Source organism: Engystomops pustulosus, chromosome 2 (genome assembly GCF_040894005.1).
Source record: "Engystomops pustulosus chromosome 2, aEngPut4.maternal, whole genome shotgun sequence".
NCBI classification, from domain to species: Eukaryota; Metazoa; Chordata; class Amphibia; order Anura; family Leptodactylidae; genus Engystomops; species Engystomops pustulosus.
The window spans coordinates 98,553,823-98,574,354 of record NC_092412.1 but is presented as its reverse complement, the minus strand read 5'-3'; the positions used below and the strand labels follow the sequence as shown (position 1 = coordinate 98,574,354).

Below are 20,532 nucleotides of genomic sequence, written 5' to 3'. Positions count from 1 at the left end.
CTGTATTTGTAAAGAATAGGTTCCCTTTAATTATAAATTAAAGGGAAGTTGTATAAAGTTGTATGCATCCAAAACCATACCTGGAAATACATGAAGTTCATTAGTTTGGTGACCTCTGGTTCCAAAACTTCCACAGTTTTCTCATAGATTTCTACTCTGTTAGGTTGTTCATTGCATTTAACCTAAAAGTAAAAAAAAATTATTGACTTATTATATTCTCTATACTAAAACTGCAGAACAGCTTGCTTTATCTACAAATTGGTACATGGAGTAAATCTCTCATTGATAGGACCGTGTATTTTCTACTTGGAATGAGTAGGGTGAATGACAAGTTATACTGAATATTTCACATAAACAATATAACAATGGCTCCCCCTGCATTCTAAGTTAATATATTAACTTAGTGAGGCTATGTTCACACGTGGCATTTGGGTTTTGAAACCCTATACAACAGCCGAGGACAGGAGCTTTGCCTAAGTTGCAATTAACATTTTTATTTACAAAATTCAATGTTAATGTATGCGCCAACATTACATTAACACCTGTGTTTTGTTACAACATGTTAACACAAGCATTTACTGTTGTGTTTTGTAAACACAAATGTTAACAGGAATGTAATTGGGCAAATCTCCTCTCCTCAGCTGTCGGATTGCGTGTAAACGCAGCCTAATCAGGGTGGTGCAGCAGGCTAATGGACAATGTAGCAGACCATTTGCCTACTCCATTTAGTCCAAGTTCACACAACCACTAGTGGTTGAAATCTATTCCGTTATGGAATAGAATAGTGGATACTTCCATTTACCACTCATTCCCACCAACTCCCATGTATGCAAGTTTACTTTCCACTATATAAAATGGCAAAAATAGCACTGCAGCTGACAATATTTTTGCTGTTATAAATAACAGAAAAGTAACAATGCCTTCACTAACAGTGGTGTGAATTTAGCATTACAACAAGAAGGATATGTATTTTTTATTTTTACAATAAAAGCAATAAAGTAGCAACAGAGAACTTAACTAGTTTTCAAGAGGATTTCTGAGTTATTGTTACAACCAAAAACTGAAAAGTATCCTTCTGCATAGGTATACAGTGAGATACATCTCCCATTGGTTATTATGGTATCCATTAAACTAAAACCTTACTAATATTATGTGAGTGTATTACATCTAGTGTTTCAGGCATTACACAGACCTCTACTGGCCAGACAGAGGCTAAAGGGATACGCTTTTGGCATTTGTCTGACAGTATAGGTCTAAGCACAATTTTACCATGTACATAGGGAGTTTTCCAAACGTACATGATAAACAAGATCAAAGCACAAAATGAGAACATAGCACCAAAGTACCGTATAAATGGTGACAAGAGGAATATCATTAAAGTAAAGTGGTATTCCGGGAATATGAACGTCTTACACAAAAACCCATGATGATATAAATAAATTAATACAACAATAGTGAGCAAGACAAGAAAGAAAAGATGGGATGCGAACACAGGACTGAACAAAGTAATGATATTTATTATTTCCTATATACAAACAAATGACCACAGGACAACAAAAAAGCCATATAAAAACACTTAAAAATATATCCGTAAGGATATATGTAGCTGCTAAAGGGCATGTAAGCCCTACAATCCCTCTCAACAATCTGACTGTGAACCAAATGGCAATAATAAGCGTTTAAACAAATGGAAAAAACAAGTGTAAGAAGACTAGATCCATTAAATATATGTGCAAGTGCATATCCAGTACAAAAAACCTGGTTCTCAAGATACCTGCTGCTAGATAATACAATACCCAAATGTGAAAGATCAATAATCCAAATATAGGTAAAACACAAGTTGAGCAGACCCCACGCGTATCGTCACCGAACAGGTGACTTCCTCAGGGGTAAGTGATTAAATCAAGATGCTGTCCTAGCAAAAGGTGAGGCCCCCGCCCCAAGGAAAAGATAAAATGATTGGTCCAGAGACATACCTGTCGCATCAACATATGTATAGTTCACCCGGCGTGTAGGGTGATACACCGTGCATGAGCGGAAATGATCCTGTCACGTGGGTTACCACGTGATCGGGAGAAAGAAGAAGTAGTGTTATCCACAGAGTGTGTGGATCACATGATAAGACGGTAACACATGTGATCAACGTCGGTATCTCCCATAATACAGTTGCCATGCAACTGGCACACTTAAGAGTGAGCGATCATGTTGTCAGGAAATAGAAGAGCCGAATATACATTAATGCATATCGCGGATAATGGGCATTGTTCGGTGCTGTTACATATGCTGATCAAACAGTAAGAAGATAGTAGGAAATGTGGGAGGCCTCCCCAAATGGAACTAAAAGTGTAGTCCCATGGAATAGCTAAAAGTAATTTGAAAGCATCACATACAAGTAAGTATAACCGCAAAAAATACATAAAGATACCGTTCTATTTATTGGTGTGTTGAACAGTGTTTAAAAAGTTTGGTCAGACCGAAATACAATGCAATTCAACATTGCTGACCAATGTGCCACGAATATAAAAATGTTGTAAACAATTACCCTTTAAATGTGCATGATGAACCCTACCTAGAGATACCTAAAAAAGTGAAAGTAGATTTAAAAAAAAAAATGAAAACTAGAGTGAGAAACTCTCCATAGATGTAACCTAAGTGATCCTGGTGCAGACTACACCAAAAAAGGTAAGTACAATAACTTGTTAAAACAAGGTAAGTATAAAAAAAAAAAAAAACAAGGGAGGGGGGTTTGGGGGCTACGCCAAATAAGACATCAATTTAAATATTATACATAATATATGGATCCAGACCCATGTGGTTCATGACCCCCAGAGTGCTGGACGGGGTCACCAAAACACGAAAAGTGCATATTCAGCAATGGCATAACAAGAACATGATAGAGGATGTACAAGTGCCATCTCCATAGGCAAAGAAAGGAAGGGTCCAGGTCAAGAGCTTCATGGGTGCCATCTCCATGAGCATACAACAATACTCAATGTCATTAGTCACAAAACGGAGCTTAAATAGTTTGATTTTATGATTTACAAAATTTATGGCCTCTCTAAAGTAGGTGGAGTTATCACCAAGATGGCCGCCACTGGAAACTACAAGTTCCATGATCCTTTAGTTCTCAGTAACTCCTCCTCCCTCTTATTCTCTGCTCCCAGTGATGATGTAACAGACTGTCCTCCTATGTTACCATAGTAATGATGTGTAACTGCCATCACTGCGCATCACCACAACACTGACCATACTGGATGCACTGCAACCAACCGACTACAGCCAATCGCAGTGGTGATCACATGACCTGCCCAGGGGCAGGACATGCGTTGTGGACATGTGACCAGCGGCCATCTTCTGTCCTGTGTCTTCTCCGCAACGGACTGCGCAGAGGAAATTAACGGACTGATTAAAGGGCCAGCAGCCTTTTAATTCTTCATTACAGTCTATGTCACCAGCAATTTCTGCTAAGGGGAGCAAAATTTTAAATAACAACTAATTACACATTAGCTTATATTTTGAGTACCCATTTGTATATGAATTTGCTGATTCCTGGAATTCCTTTAATGTAAATTACAGATGCCAGAAAACACAGCATTACAAAAAAAAAAAGTATTCACTAAGTCAGGAAAGTGCTAAACAGTCACCTGTGGAATAGCTCTTGAGCAGCTTCTCCATGTGTAAAGCATTATAGCATACTCTTGTCCTTCCTCCAGCATTTCATTCTGTAATGAAGAAACAAGAATTAATCTACTCATAATGTACTTAAAACACAATTTTTACAAAAAATCTATCACACTAACAATACACTAGGATCACAGGCAGAATCTCATAGAAAAGGAGCTGCTATTCAGTTTGTTAGGCTTTTCAGTTATCCACAGCCATCTATATAATTACACCAATACAAGGAAGTGTGTCAATTACCTATAGGTCAGCCCACTGGACTCTTACCCCTAAAGGATAAATAATTGCAGGACATGACAGGTTCACTATAACCACAGTAACTCTCTCCCTTAGATACATAAATGCTATCCAATACCACCAAATAACTATTCAACATTGACAACATCATTTAGTTGCTGGACTGTGGCATTTCAATAAATCCCACGTCATGTTATTAGGCTTCTTGAAAGCCACGCTTGGTGTTGAGGGGGCTGCCTTTCAAGGCAAAAAGAGGCAATGTTTTCCAATTACCAACTTGTAAAATATATTTGCATTACAATAAACACATGCAGTTTCATTTCAAGTTTTTTTTACAGGAATTTTAACTACTCACCATACTGGAATGGACAGTAGCCTGTTCAATGTATCTCGCAATGCCTGTAACAAAGGCATTTCTATCCTCAAAGTTAGTGTTAAAATTTGGCTACAAGAAAATGAAAAACAACTGAAAGTTAATACATTTACACAACACAAAAGATCAATTTTAGCACCATCTAGTGATATTTTCTACACATCGTTACTAGCACATAGTGCCACATAAAATGAAATATTCATTTTGCATGCTACAGATTCACATACTGACTTGTAGAATCAATTCAATTTTTTTTATTTCTATTATTTTTTATTGTTTATCATTTCTATATGAACACGATACTGCAATGTGTATTGTCCATTGGTTTGAAACCACAGAATACAATACTAGCACGAAACACAATGAAAAGCGCAGCAGGCTACACTTCTATCCTCCAGCTGGAGAGAGCAGCATACGCTCAGCAGAGGCCATCAAAGATCATGGGGCACAGATGCAAACTTATGGCATCCATTCCCAGCCTCCCCTAAAAGTACAGTACAAAGTGGGCTTTTTCTGGTGATGTAACTCTCCATATGAGTTAAACACCTGGAAAACCAGCAGAAAATCAATTTTCAACACTCCTCCCGTTACCGGGTGGGAGAAGTGAAACCAACTGTCTTTTGGCATGAGCATATAGTGGGATTTCTATCTCTCTATTGTAATGATATGTTGGGAATCCCCCAGAGGTAGCCTTAGAAAGAAATGGCTAAAATGAGTTATGAATCAAGGTTTATGGTGTCCTCCGAAATGTTTGCAACATCTTAAGTTGGAGTTCAACATGCCCAAACATGTATCCATTCAGAAGATAAGCAGCTACCAGAGTTATACATAATAATACTCTCCCTTTTACATAAATATACGTGTCTGTTTAGACAGAATTTAGAAATATTGTCGAAAATATGAACAGATGTGTATACCAGAATTGTAAAAACCTGCCCAAATATACGCCACATTTCTGAATGAATCCAATTTTTAAGAGAAGTAAGAACTTTTTAGATGGCAGAATCAAAGCTAAATAGTCTCAACAGAATTATCTCGCCAGAGATCAACCATTTCTCCACACATGTGACATTGTGCGACTTTTTACAAATTTTGTCAAAAAGTTGCGGAAGGCACTAGAAGCCTCAACTGAGTGAGTTTGTATTGTACTAAATATATATAAAACTACAGGCAGTCCCCGGGTTACGTACAAGATAGGGTCTGGAGGTTTGTTCTTACGTTGAAACTGTATACTTTATAATTGTAGATCCAGACAAAAAAAATTTTTGGCCCCAGTGACAATTGGAGTTTAAACATTTGTTGCTGTAATGGGACCAAGGATTATCAATAAAGCTTCATTACAGACACTTTACAGCTGATTATTGCAATCTGGGAATATAGTAAAGCATCCAGAGATCTTCACCAGTGGTCAGAGGGGTCTGGCTGTAACTATGGGTTGTCTGTAAGTCGGGTGTCCTTAAGTAGGGGACCGCCTGTATATACCAAACGCCCAAAGCATATCCAGTATTTTTATTATGTACATGAAACAGACTATTGTACCTGATACAGCAAAGATGATGGAGGTGGCTCAATGCAGGGCTGCTGGTCTGGTAAAGGCAGCTCTTCCAATAGATCCACATTGGACAGAGCATCCTCAAGAGTCACTTGTGTCGTCATTGTGAAGCTGCAAAAAAGAAAAATAAGTTCCTCTATTATATTGTAAGGAGACTTTTTATTTAAATAAATAATTGTTGCCGCTGTGTGAAAACAAAGCATGTGTGACAATGCTTGCCATTTATCATTTTATGAATCATATTGACAGCAAGTAAAAAATACCCACCTATATTAAAGTAAAAATTAGAAGCAACCCTTATTAAGTCATCCACTCATCCTCAGACTACAGCGAGTCTCACCACTCCCTCTCCTTAGAGAACAAAGCACTAAGTGGCCAGATCTGACGAGACAATAATCTGATATATCAATGTAAAAATAAATGTTTGTATGGGGGGGGGGGGGGGGGGTTATTAATCTCACTGGAGCATTCATATAAAAACACCTAAAATGCCTTGTGCCACATTTATCAAGTTTCTTTTTTGATTAAACTTCTCTTTACACTAGTCTAACTAAAAGGCCTTGTCCTCCAGAAAAGGGGTTTGGCCAGGGGGAAAATAGTCAGTTTACAAAAAAAAAAAGTTAGTGCGCCACATTGTTGTGAACAGTTTAGGTCACCTAAAACATGGTTTAAAATAGAACTTCAAATACAGTATAAAAGAATTAAAAACTTTCAGTTTTGCACTTTTCTATGTAAAATACAGTTTTACAGTTCATAAGGACCGATGCTTGGACTTTTGGATTGGTCTTAAAATAGAACTTGACAGTGTTATACTGTACCAGAATTTATTAACCGTGCGATTAGTTTTTGTGCAGCCAACGAGTGGCGTTTTTCTAGCTCTAGATTGGAGGAACTTGAGACACATTGATAAATTCCCCACAATATTTTAAACCTCACGCAGGTGACAGTGTGCTCACAGGGACTGGATTCCGCTCCTACCCCTCCCCTCTCCAGGAAGCTGTGCAGCCACCCTTCTCAGTCCCACTGCGGTAAGACAGTGGCACATTTACTAAAGCCCCTGCTTGCCCAAGTATTTAACAAGTATCCGTGTCACATTTGTGTCTCGCGTGATCCTTTGGCGTCACGGCTACACTATGCTTCACACGACACAAATTTCATCACTGACAGTCGGACCGCGCACCCCATTTAACATGAATAGTCCGACAGAAGTGTGTTACACGCCCTATTTTAAAGGTGCACCAAAAAAGTTGGTGCGCTCTATCGGGGCAGTGCAGGGAGCGCCAGATTCAGGAAGAATGTGACCCACAAGTCACGAATCTGGCGCACTCTGAACACTGCCCAGGAAAACTGAAGATCACACTGTTTTTAGTAAATGTGCCCCACTGTGTGCTAAGGGTTACCGGGTGCCATAGACTCTGTGGAGACTATGATCTGGCTGCAAATACAATTGTGTGCATGAGGTACAGCGTGTCCCTCTCCTCCATGGAAATATGGACCTTATGTATGAAAATCATCCATTTCTATTAATATGTTTCCCAATTTCACGTGACTCAAGCTTTATTGCCAATAAGAAACAATTATATAAGAAAATATATTAGTAAAAATAAAAATATGATCTAATTTTAGGTATTTTTTGACTCATTCAGGGCCAGACCAGATATCACTTCATGTCTGTATAGGACTGCTTATACATCCCAGAACAATAGAGAAAGCAATAAAGCCACATCCCGAGAGACATAGGAACACAAGGCAGATGCACTAAATTTAAGCATTTGTTCACACCCTTGACAAGAGATAAAAACGGAACCAGCAACTTCCTGAAACTGGTAATCTCTCATCTCACCACACTCTACATCTGTTCCTCTTACTGGAACACAAATGTACAATGACAGGGAAACAGTAGCTTTATTCTAAAACACATAATTAATGTATAAAATATTTTGGTATGAAACAATAAAACATAAGAAACAACAAACTACCAATAAGAAAATAAAATTTGCATGTATCCAAAGAATTCTCTACAGGGAGGACCCATAACCGATGTTCCCCAACTTTCGGAGTGAGGTGGCTAGTGTATCCAGATAGCTGCACATATGCATGCATTCTTTTTGGAGAAAGCCAAGCAACAGCGAGAATTGGGCACCTACCACCAGGATGAAGGATTGTAAACCAAGCACACGGATATAACATATATACTTGAGTATAAGCCAACCTGAGTATAAGCAGGGGCCCCTAATTTTACCACCAAAAACTGGGAAAACCCATTGACTCAAATGCATTGGTCAAAGCCCCCCAGTAGTTTACAGCCTGCCAGCCCCCTGCAGTATACAGCCTGCCAGCCCCCTGCAGTATACAGCCCGGCAGCCCCCTGCAGTATACAGCCCGGCAGCCCCCAGTTTGCCCAGCACTTAAAAAAATAAACTTACTGAGCTGAGCTCAGCTCTTGGCCCCCACCTTTGTGCTCCTGTACTGCTCCTCCCTCCTGCTCTTTCACAGAGGTCACAGCCTGGTGAGCTGACATCAGTGTGAGGAGATGTACAGGAACACAAAGGTGGGTGCTGAGAAGTCTGCAACACAGACAAGTTGCGTGTTTTTTGAAATGCAAACCAAAGCCCAACCCCTAGGACTACACAGAGGATTCTCTCAGGGTGCAAGGTAAGTTATAACACATAATTATATTGTAATGCAAATGCTTAGAGAAAGGAAAAAGGCAGATTTGCAATGCAGCTGTAATGGGCTTTTGCAACCTGCCTTTAGTGAAAATGAGGTTACATTTCACTTTCAATGCTATAGAATTTGTATCTATTGCTCCTTCCTTATCGTTGGGTTTGCTTGATTGTCTAACTAGCATGACATTGTTAGAAATCTGACAACTGCAAAACAACAGAATTTTGCTAATGACAATTAATTTGATAGTTGTCAGGCCACATCTCACTACAGTTGATGGTAAAATGCATTCTACATGTTGCTATATCTTCTTGGCTGTATGCTGCAGAAATCTTGAAATAAGGTACAGTGCAACGTATATTGTCTGTGTGCTATCCATTCATTTTAAGGGACCCATGCATCTGGACATGTTTTTAATGGATCTGTGAAAAGGCTGTAGAAAACTATGCCTGCCTGTGTTTGCCACTCAGGATCTTCCATAGACATCTATGGGTACATAAAAACTAGATGCAACATGCGTGTCATCCATGTGCCGTTGTTATTTGCATAACATTTGCTATTTAATACAATCATGTGACCTTCAAGGGGTTGTCAGAAGCTAGATCATCATTACCCAGCCTTCCCTTTTTTGGCAGATCCACAAAAGCAGACATATTGGAAACATTTAGTTAGGCCATGGATTAAATACTGATAACACACAGATGTGTTGTTTGCAGCACACATTCATGTGCAGGTAGGAAGCAGCAGCTCTACCATCTCCGGGGCTTCTGGCCACAAGTGATACCAATTGATCAGTCAAATACATTGTGCATGTGATGGATGCTGGTCTCCACGGTCATGAATGAAAAGTATGTTCCTGCCAAGCTCATTGGCTTAGGTGTCATGTACATAATATATATAACCTCATCACTTCTAGGAAACCCTAGAGATCTGCGGTAAAAACCTAAGGGGCAATTCTTACGGCACAAAGTTCTAACAAGTCAGAAAACACCTTTAAAAATCACACATCGACAAGGAGCAATGAAGGAAACACATGTGTAGTGACTTGTGGCTAGAAGACCTATCACTTTTGTGGTTTATATTTAAGGTAGACACCTAAGCACGGTGCGGTCATACATAGGAAGCCATGGTGGTTAGTCATTTAGTCATAAAACACTACTGGAAATAATCACTTCTCCTTACATGTCACTTAATGGGGGATATTTATCATACGCCGATGCTGCATTTCGAAGTGCGATACATCAAGACAGATTGCTGCGCAGCCGGCGACTTTTCACATGTTATTGCGCATGTCAGGTTCTGATATTTATTCCCCAATATGTCTTTATCCCATGGAATAACTATTCTAGAACCCCTTTCTGAGATGCCTCGTCTCTCTGTTGAAATATGTACAAGACATACTAAAGGAATGGAAAAAACACAGACTTCAAGATGTACGATCTTTTAGGAAGTAAAATGGATGCATGTGAGGGGAATAACTTTTTTAAACATGGGACAATCCTATGCGCATTAGATAAGTGACCAGACCTGGCTGGATGTCTAATGTCAGGGCGATTCTGGACACTAAACCCCCCACAGGTCCATATGTAGGTGGTTTGGTGTTCCAAAACGACCTGACAGGTCCTCTTTATGGAATTTCTCACAAACATAACTTATCAACTATGTGAATGAAAAATAGAGCACATAAATAATCAAGTATAAAGTTTGTCTAACTTTGTCAGTGCCCTTCAGTTAAAAGGGGTTTTCCCTCAAACGCAAGTTAGGCCGTATATGGAGCTGGCGTTGGCAATTTCTATCCGCTCCATAGAGATTAATGGAGCAGAACAGTCATGCGCAGCCATCTGCTCCAATAGTCTGACAGAGCATAGTCGGACCTTCGTTGTTGCCATCTGTGGGGGTCCCAGCACTGAGACCCCCCCTGATCAGCATGTTAGGCCCTATCCCGTGGATAGGGCCTAACTTGCGTTTGTGGGAATAACCCTTTCACATGGAGTGTCAGATCACAAATAAGGGTCTAGTAGAATTTAATTAAAAGATGTTTCACTCTAATAATGGTGTCTTCTTCAGGTCAGAATTGGTTCTAAAAGTTGTTCACAAGTGAAGAGAAAGAGCAATTTATCAGTAATTCCCAGGTTCATACAAGACTAAGTGGTTCTTATGGCCCTATAAACCTTCAGGACCTCACATGTACCGTCTGCTAAAATGCCACTAAAAAGTTTTTTAAAAAAGGAATTTTTTTTTTACGTCAAAATTCAACCAAATTACAAAAAAAAAACAACAAACAATAAATTATAACCGCATTAAAAAAAATTGTGAATATATCCGAACTTTAACCACCAATATGTGAAAACACTAAAGGCAGAACATTGTCACATTAGTATGTTCATGAATATGTGTGACAACAGCACAACACTGCTGCCACTCTGTATTCCAGCATCATACAGCTCAGTGCACACAGACAATAGGAGTAAACATTGGATTCTGTGTAATCTGCTATTCTGCCACATCCCAAACAGCAATGAAATGAAGTTGGAGTTAGAACGGGCCCTTAACAATCACCAGTGATGCACTTAATTATAATTGATGCTTAATTATGAGAATATTGTACTATTTGGTACCAATTGGGAAATGTAAGAGGAGCTTTTTTGCAATTTTGGCCAAAAAAGACTAGACCTGCCCTTTTAAGATTTACCGTGCAGTCGCCTTATTAAAGGAAACCTACCACTGCTGAAGGTAGGTATGAGATGTAAACACCGGGCACCAGCTCAGGCTGAGCTGGTGCCGGAGCTTACCTTAGCTAGTATTTTAAACCGCTATATCGCGGTTTAAACACATTTTGATTTACAGCCTCGAGGTAGCTTCGGCGCTGCGCGTGTGACGCCTCCATAGGATGTGCCGGACGCGCACGGCCGCGTGCAGCGCCGAAGCTACCTCGAGGCTGTAAATCAAAATGTGTTTAAACCGCGATATAGCAGCTTAAAACACTCGCTAAGGTAAGCTCCGGCACCAGCTCACCCTGAGCTGGTGCCCGGTGTTTACATCTCATACCTACCTTCAGCAGTGGTAGGTTTCCTTTAAAGGTGTTCAATATTAGGACAATGGCTGAATGACTACCTGCAACCCACCCATAGGGTTAAGCTCGGGAGCTATGGGAGTGGTTATGACAGAAGGGGCATGCATACAGTTATAACTGCACGGCCTCCTCCATACGCCAGAAGCTATATAACAGGTAATCCCAAGCCTCCCACAGGAACTCCTGGCGCTGAACTGGTCAGCCCCTTTAAAGGAAACCTACCATTTAGAATGGCAGAGGTAAGCTGCAAGTACCGAGCACCAGCTCAGGGTGAGCTGGTGCCGGTACTTACTTTCGTTAGTGTTATAAACCGCGGTATCGCGGTTTTAACACTTTTTAAACTTTAGAGCAGAAGAGGCTTTGGCGCTGCGTGTGCCTACATAGGAAATAGCGGAGATGTTGCTCGCGCACAGCGCCAGAGCCCCTTCTGCTCTAAAGTTTAAAAAGTGTTAAAACCGCGATAACGCGGTTTATAACACTAACGAAAGTAAGCACCGGCACCAGCTCACCCTGAGCTGGTGCTCGGTACTTACAGCTTACCCCTACCCCTGCCATTCTAAATGGTAGGTTTCCTTTAAAGGACATCTACCATCAATTTACAACCAACTTTGTTCCTCAAGACTTCTTTTATCACAACTCTATATGCCGCTATCCCGGCAATATAGACATATATGGGGAGATTTATCAGAAGTCTCTGAGGTAAAACTATTCTAGTTACCCATGGAAACCAATCAGAGCTCAGCTTTCATTTTATAAACAGCTGTTCGGGAATGAAAGCTGCACTTGAATTGATTGCCATGAGCAACTAAAACAGCTCTGCTCTCAGACACAGCTGATAGATCTCCCCATAGTTATTATGGTAATCAGTCTTAGAGCCACCTTATCTTATAATTTATTCACTCCGCCGTACAGTACAAGTCCCGCCCATCCACAACACTGACGGGTGGGACCTCTTATAATAAATTATAAGACGAGTCGCTATGAGGCGCTGCGATGACGTAGCCGGAGAGCCCCAGACTGATTTGCATAATTTTCTAAGGCTCTTTTTACACTGCCGTTGTGGGGACATATACATACGTACCCATAGATGGCTATGGCGTCTGGTCATGACATGTTGTGCACACCATCTTTTCTGCGTTTACAACCGGCGCCGTTCCACGCTACGGAGAGAGAAGGAGTGAGCAGCGCTCATCCCTGCACCTCTGTATGCTCGCCCATGGTACGGCAACGCGAGCCTATGACTGTAATATAGCACAACTCTATAATGCTGCAATCACAGCGTAAAGAGTTACAATAAAAGAAGTCGTGAGGACCATCGTTCCCCAGGAACTTCTTAGTACGATGGTCCAACTTAGTAACTGACAACTTTATGTATGAACAGAGTAAAAGTGTCCACTGGACTACTAAATCCAATACATCAATTACAACTTAATGAACTTCTGCTTATTAATCTATTTGCTCGCCCATCTCTATAAGATTTGTACAGTCATAACTTGTGACCACTACTTATGGATATACTGTCACAATGAAAGAGTTCAATGTAACATACTGCACATCTGTTCAGTGTAGACAAAGGTATAAGCAGTAAAACTATAAGGTTAAAAGACAAAGGCTGGTAAAAGTACCAACATAGTGCTTAATATCCATAGAATGATGAAGCTAAATGAAGCTTTATTCTTAATCCTGGTTCAGTTGACAATCCAACAATCCAATCCAATCGTCACAGGGACGAAAAAAGATTTGTCTGGAGTTATAATTATAAAATATACAGTTCCGACTTACAAAAAAATTCAACTTAAGAACAAACCTACAGAACATATCTTGTATGTAACCCTGTACTGCCTGTACTTATTTTATGCATATTACAAAACTTCCATATGAGAAACCACAACATTTTCTTATAACCACCAAAGATAACTCTGCTTCCCCACGAAACGATCATAGCAAAGAGTTAGTCCTGTGAGCAAATGCCAGCCTAGGTACTGATGGTCAGACATGTCCAGATGTCCTGCATACTTATTCTCAAGAGTGCGCCAAACAAAAAAACACAATCCCTCCCAGCCTAAAAGTTTCACTACAGAACAGACAGACTGCAACCCTGCTGACTGACCAAAAGATTTACATGGAGGAATATACACCACTCTTGAAGGATAACATCTGCTTATAAAGCTTACATAGGGCATAACGCAGGGGTGGATAATTCCCAGGAGCCAGGTAGCCAAAGCAACAAAAAAAACATCATTGTTGCCATCTTACATAGTGAGTTGTTTTGTATGGCCATATGCAACAAATTGGCCCTTTTCTGTGTTTTGCCATCAGTCCAGAGAGAAAAGAGAGACATACAGTATGTGAACGCAGCCTAAAAAATTATACATCGTTTGCCAGGTCTAACCAGTCAGCCAACGAAAAAGTGAAGAAGTGATCTGCGCCATTACCAGCTTCTATCCATGTAGAAGAATAGTCAAACAAGCAATAGGTAGAAGATTGGCTGCCACATATTTAGGGAATGGGCCTCTTTCTACCCAGTACTAGAAAAGAAGTTGTAGTATAAAAATGACATTGTGAGACGAGTAACGAAACAGTGCAGTGGTTTTTGTACTCATCTACAGTTCCTTATACAACATCTAAATGGGGAAATGAAATGTATACATTCCCCAAAAATCCTGCTGATACCACAACACGTAGAGCTTGGCGAGGCAAGGGCGAAACTATCCGACACTGTTAGGAGCAGCAGTTCCGCTTGGTCTACACTACGAGAATTACACCACGTAGGCCGAGGCTGTGGACATGTAGCATTACATGAATGTCATTCAGATAAATGGACAGCAAAGGAGACATTTCCTCCGCCCTGTAGTAAGATGCATCTAATTTATTAAAGGTAGTCCGCCTGCTCCCAGTCACCTAAACATATGGCATAACAGGAGAATAGACCCGAATCATAAGGAAGCCTTTCTCAGGCTGCGTTCACATCTTGGTTTTTTGGCTATATATTGTAATGACAGGTCTTGCGTATTCTTGACGTATCCCAATGTATGCTTATAGTCTGATCCATCACAAGGTGACTCGTCCTCTTCCTCCTGAACAGGAAGTAAGAGGAGTAAACAACAAAAGCAGCCGGTGATTGGCTGCCACCTGCACCCCCTCTTTATTCCTACACTTTCCATCAGTGTCCCCGGCATTGCCCCATCCAAGTGAATGTAGTTGTAGCACAATTCCCACTACAACCAGCTGCTGTACACCTACGTGTCCCTGTACAAGGGGTCCCACTACTGCACCAGTGCCCAGACCCCATTATTCTCAGGTAGAGGAATATCCAATCTGCCTTACATGAGGGAGAATATAATAGATGTCACTGCCAGTAGCCGCACATACTGTACAAGTACCAACCTGCAGCATGTACCTGCCCCACCGCTCTAGTCAAACACCCCGTCCCCAGAGAGTGCAGATGGCTCCCCCGTCCTAGGCTATGGCCACCGACCACATGCAGTGCTGCTGCCAGAGGGGGCACCGCTAAAAGACATGGATAGACATACTATGAGGAGTGGCACCATGACAGAGCCAACATCTGAAAAGAGGGGTAATCTAGGTGCCATTGGACTGTTCTTCCTCTAGGGCTGGGATAGGGGGGTGGTATGGGTAACCCCAGCTGTGAGACACCACCTGGGCACAGGAGTGAGTGGGCACTCAGGCCATGTCACATACAACACACAGCGCATTCCTGGGAGGCAGCTCCCACACCTCGGTGTATAAGCGGAAGAGCAGCACCTCACACACAACCCACAACCCGGGCCACACACAGCCAGCGGTAAGGGCTCTCACCCGGAACGTGACGCTTCTCCGCTACCCCTGCCCTCCCGGCAGCTCAGGACCCGGCCGCGGCCTCCGCACAACTTCTTCTAACACTTTTCCCACAAGAAGCCAGTACGAGGCCGAAACTTCCTAGAGACACTGAGGAAACACCCTTCCTCCCAGGCCGGAGAGCGCCTCCTCCTCCTCCACATCACAGACCACTCCTCCATGGCTCTGCCCGGCACCAGCGCTACACCACGATGCCCTCTGCCCGGCACCAGCCCTACACCACGATGCCCTCTGCCCGGCACCAGCCCTACACCACGATGCCCTCTGCCCGGCACCAGCCCTACACCACGATGCCCTCTGCCCGGCACCAGCCCTACACCATGATGCCCTCTGCCCGGCACCAGCGCTACACCATGATGCCCTCTTCCCGGCACCAGCGCTACACCACGATGCCCTCTGCCTGGCACCAGCGCTACACCATGATGCCCTCTTCCCGGCACCAGCGCTACACCACGATGCCCTCTGCCCAGCTAAAAGCACTACACCATGATACCCTCTGTCCCGCACCAGCCCTACACCATGATACCCTCTGTCCCGCACCAGCGCTACACCATGATGCCCTCTGCCCAGCTCCAGCACTGCACCATGATGCCCTCTGCCCGGCACCAGTGCTACACCATGATGCCCTCTGCCCGGCACCAGCGCTACACCATAATGCCCTCTGCCCGGCACCAGCGCTACACCATAATGCCCTCTGCCCAACAGCAGCGCTACACCATAATGCCCTCTGCCCGGCACCAGTGCTACACCATGATGCCCTCTGCCCAGCACCAGCGCTACACCATAATGCCCTCTGCCCGGCACCAGCGCTACACCATAATGCCCTCTGCCCAACAGCAGCGCTACACCATAATGCCCTCTGCCCAACAGCAGCGCTACACCATAATGCCCTCTGCCCGGAGCCGACACCACGATCGTCTCACAAATAGTGCTCAACACATCGGGGGAAGGGGGAGAATTTATCTTTGGTTTTACTGGGCATTTTTCTCCTATAAAAGTCACACAGATGTTTTTTTGCTACGTTTCATTGCTAAAAAGTCGCACAGGCCTATTCCCGCCACTTCTCTATACTGGTGTAACATTTTACTACTGCTAGTGCAACGCCGTGCAAGGCCAGATTCATGACTTAGGCGGCAGTCACACGTTCCGCTAGCACTGCGTGTATAATGCGACGCTAGCGCACAGTGGGTGGGCCTCAGCCCGATCACATATATGTTTACAGGGAAACGCATGCGATCAATAACCAAAGCCCGATGTCTTGCATTTAAGCAATACAAGACACCCGGGGGCCTGGTCACCGAGGCCGCCCCCCGTGTGATCGTGGCCTTAGGGTGCCTTCCCACATGCCTTTTTCGTCGCATTTTTAAAACGCATTCAAAACGCAAGTGGAAGGGGGGGTCTGCCTGAAACGCACCCTGATGCTACATTCACATTAACGTATGCCCTCCGGGCCTTAGCCGGACAGGCATTTGTTCGGTGCCATGCAGAGGAGAAGGGGTGACCCCCCTCTCCATAGAAATGCATGGCACACGAGCCATAACACGGGGGAATGTCCTATCTTTTTCTCATGTATAGAGCGGTACGGTGCCTCACGTGTGTGGAACCACATCGCTCCATGCGGCTATTGTCATCTGTGGGGCACCTATGTCCCCATTACGGTCATGTGAATGTAGCCTTACAGATTCATGACATGTAAACACCATGTTGACAGCAATGTAATTAGGCAAATCTCTTCTCTGCTGTTGAGATTTGTTTGAAAATGCATGTGTTAACATCATCTGTGACCACAGCCTCATTTTTCAGATAGTAGAGCAAAAAGTGTCATGAACCGTCTGTTGCAGCGGTGGAATCACTGCACCAGGTAAACCCAATTGTAGGCAGAAATAGCTACTTCTCTTTGTTGGAAAAACAAGAAACAACAAAAAAAAAAGAAACAAAAAAAAACACATAACAAATTCTCAGGTAGCCCATGTAATTAGAAACATGGAGGCATTTTTGGATAAGATCATACCCCAATACCCTAATAACGCCCATAAAAAAATCAATTTGGGGAAAGAGGCCATGCTTCTCTCGGGAAAGAAGGTTCCTGTTTTTTTGGACTGAATACGGTTTACATTAAATCAATAAAAGTCTATTCACACAGCTGTTTTAAGGGGTTTTCCCACAAATTAAAATTCTCACATCTCAATACCCTAGTGATGTTTACACAATAAAGATCATTTTAACCCCTTACTTTACAATTTTACTCAGTGTTATTGCTGTTTTAGCTCCTATCACACCATAGGCTGGTCAGTGCAAAATTCCAGGGTGAGGGTGGACATTGGGGCACATTTACTTACCCATCCACTGAAGTTCATAGAAAGTGTATTGTCCGACAAGAATGAACTCTGCCGTGATTCACTAAGATTGTGCGCCCGATATACTGCATGTGTCACTGCCCCGCTCAGGTCCGCTGGAGTTCACTTTCTTCTTTGTGATGCATGAAATTGCATTGTCTTGCTACACAATTTGAAAGTTAAATCCCGCGCTCAGTCCAACGACACGCCCCCAATTTGTGTTGCACGACAGCAAAAAAAAAAAAAAAAGGTAAACAGTCCGACTAAAGTGAGTAACGCGATCCTTAGTAAATGAGCCCCATTATGATCCATCTAGTTCTGTGGGGTGACAATTTGGTTACATTATCTTACATTATCAGGGTACAGGTGTATATGTACTTTCATCTGGGTTCCGATATTGTACTAACACACTGACACATAGGGAGATGAAACAGATCAGAGATGCATGAGATTGCACAGAGGCTCACAGATATGTCCCTACCTGCCTCCCCCTATCCCCACTTATCTGCTTGTAGCTTGCAGCTTCTCTCTCTTCACAATGTGCTGACAGAAAGTGGTCAGTGTATGCTCCGTGCAGGGGGCGTGGCTACAGGCTCAGAGCAGAGAGACACAGGAATCTTAGCTGCACAATCTCACATAAACGCAGACCGAACCACACCCATCGGCGTGGGCTGCGGCTCCATCGCACCGGCGTTTCTATGGAAACAGGAACGAGCCGTCAGGTGTTTTGCATTACTTTAATGCATTACTTTTTTATTACTTTAATGTAAAACACCGGTGGCTCCGTCCTGATCCCAGGCATTTCCATAGAAACACTGATGCGATCGGCCCGCAGCCTGAACCGATCGGTGCAGTTTGGTCTGCGTTTGTAAATGCAACACAACCCTCCCTGTCCATAGTGTATCAATTTTTAACCCATGGTACACTTTAATTTCATTGGTTCATGGCTATTATTATTTATATAGGACCATTCATTTATAGAGCACCAGTCAGTTAACCCCTTCCCGCCGCGGCCCTTTTTCGATTTTGCGTTTTCATTTTTCACTCCCCACATTCAAAAATCTGTAACTTTTTTATTTTTCCATGTACAGAGCTGTGTGATGGCTTATTTTCTGCGTAACAAATTACACTTCAAAATGGTGGTATTTAATATTTCATGCCATGTACCGGGAAGCGGGAAAAAAATTCCAAATGCAGTGAAATTGGTAAAAAAAACGCATTTGTGCCGTATTCTTGTGGGATTGGATTTTACGGATTTCACTGTGCACCCCAAATGACATGTCTACTTTATTCTTTGGGTCGGTACGATTACGGGGATACCAAATTTGTATAGGTTTTATAATGTTTTCATACATTTAAAAAAATTAAAACCTCCTGTACAAAATTTTTTCGGGGAATTTTGCCATCTTCTGGGGCTAATAACTTTTTCATACTTTGGTGTATGGAGCTGTGGGTGGTGTCGTTTTTTCCGGATTTTGATGACGTTTACAATGTTATCATTTTTAGAACTGTACGACCTTTTGATCACTTTTTATAGAATTTTTAAAAAATTTTAAATGGCAAAAAAGTGCCTTTTTCGACTTTGGGCGTGATTTTCCGTTACGGATATTTTGATAGATCGGGCATTTTCGGACGCGGCAATACCTAATGTGTTTATGATTTTTACTGTTTATTTATATCAATTCTAGGGAAAGGGGAGTGATTTGAATTTTTAGGTTTTTTTATTATAATTTTTTTATTTTAACTTTTTTTTTATTTTTACTATTTTTCAGACTCCCTAGGGTACTTTAACCCTAGGTTGTCTGATCGATCCTATCATATACTGCCATACTACAGTATGGCAGTATATGGGGATTTTACTACTCATACATTACCATGTGCTGACAGCACATGGTAATGAATGGGTTAACCCGAAGTAGCTTCGGGTCTTCGTGAGACCCGAAGTTACCATGGCGACGGATCACCGCTCCCCGATGACGTCACGGGGAGCGACGATCCATGGAAAGATGGCGGCACGCATGCCGGCGGTGATCAGCGGTAACACACCCGCGATCGGTGCCGGCACTGATCGCGGGTGTTACCGGTAACCCTTTGCTGCAATATGCAGCAAAAACTTACCGGCTATGGAGAGGGGTTAAAGGGTTCACATACATTATGGGCTCATAATCTAAATGGGAGGGAAGATGGAGATACAAGGTAATGGAGCAGAGCAGTTATTGTGGGTTTCCAGGTTACGTTTGAGCTCTGTCTGACCTCCTGGATTCAGCGATCATTACTACAGGACGGCTTTGGGACATGCAGTAACTCCCGGACATTTCATATGCAAAAACTTTTTGTTTCTTTGTGCAATCCCTCCATCAGAGGTGGCAGTATCCAAGGACACAATCTTCTTTCTAAGGGACCTTATGACTACATTTATGGAAAATTATCTTTACATAGGTAATTTTTTTTTATGACATCTAATTGAAGAAATGTTTATATCTGGCAGATTAATGAATATGGATGTGAATGCCCAGGTGAGAGGGTAAAGGATGGATTGGAGGGGCATTAGAGAGTTAGCTGGGAGACCACAGAGAAGTAGGAGAGAAGGGCATGGACTAGTCATTTTGTAGACTTTGGATTGAGGAAGGTTCGGATGAGATAGATGTTCCTGAGATGGAGGCGGAAGGTTGTAGTAAGGGCCTGTATGTGAGGTTTAAAGGATAGAGCAGAGTCAAAGATAACTCCAAGGCAGCAGACTTTAGGGAGCATGGAG

General features: G+C 42.4%; 1 protein-coding gene across 2 annotated transcripts in view; it reads right to left on the bottom strand.

Moving 5' to 3' along the window:
- The window catches only part of CYFIP1 (cytoplasmic FMR1 interacting protein 1), a 66,334-nt gene extending 50,756 nt beyond the window's left edge, over window positions 1-15,578 (bottom strand). For both annotated transcript variants that reach the window (XM_072135670.1, XM_072135669.1), the window contains exons 1-5: window positions 15,403-15,578; window positions 5,831-5,954; window positions 4,274-4,363; window positions 3,645-3,722; window positions 81-182 (exon numbers count right to left, since the gene is read on the bottom strand). In XM_072135670.1, the coding sequence (XP_071991771.1) occupies window positions 81-182; window positions 3,645-3,722; window positions 4,274-4,363; window positions 5,831-5,947 (387 nt within the window). In that variant the 5' untranslated portion in view covers window positions 5,948-5,954; window positions 15,403-15,578. The remainder of the gene's footprint in view (window positions 1-80; window positions 183-3,644; window positions 3,723-4,273; window positions 4,364-5,830; window positions 5,955-15,402) is intronic.
- Between the last annotated feature and the right edge of the window lie 4,954 nt (window positions 15,579-20,532).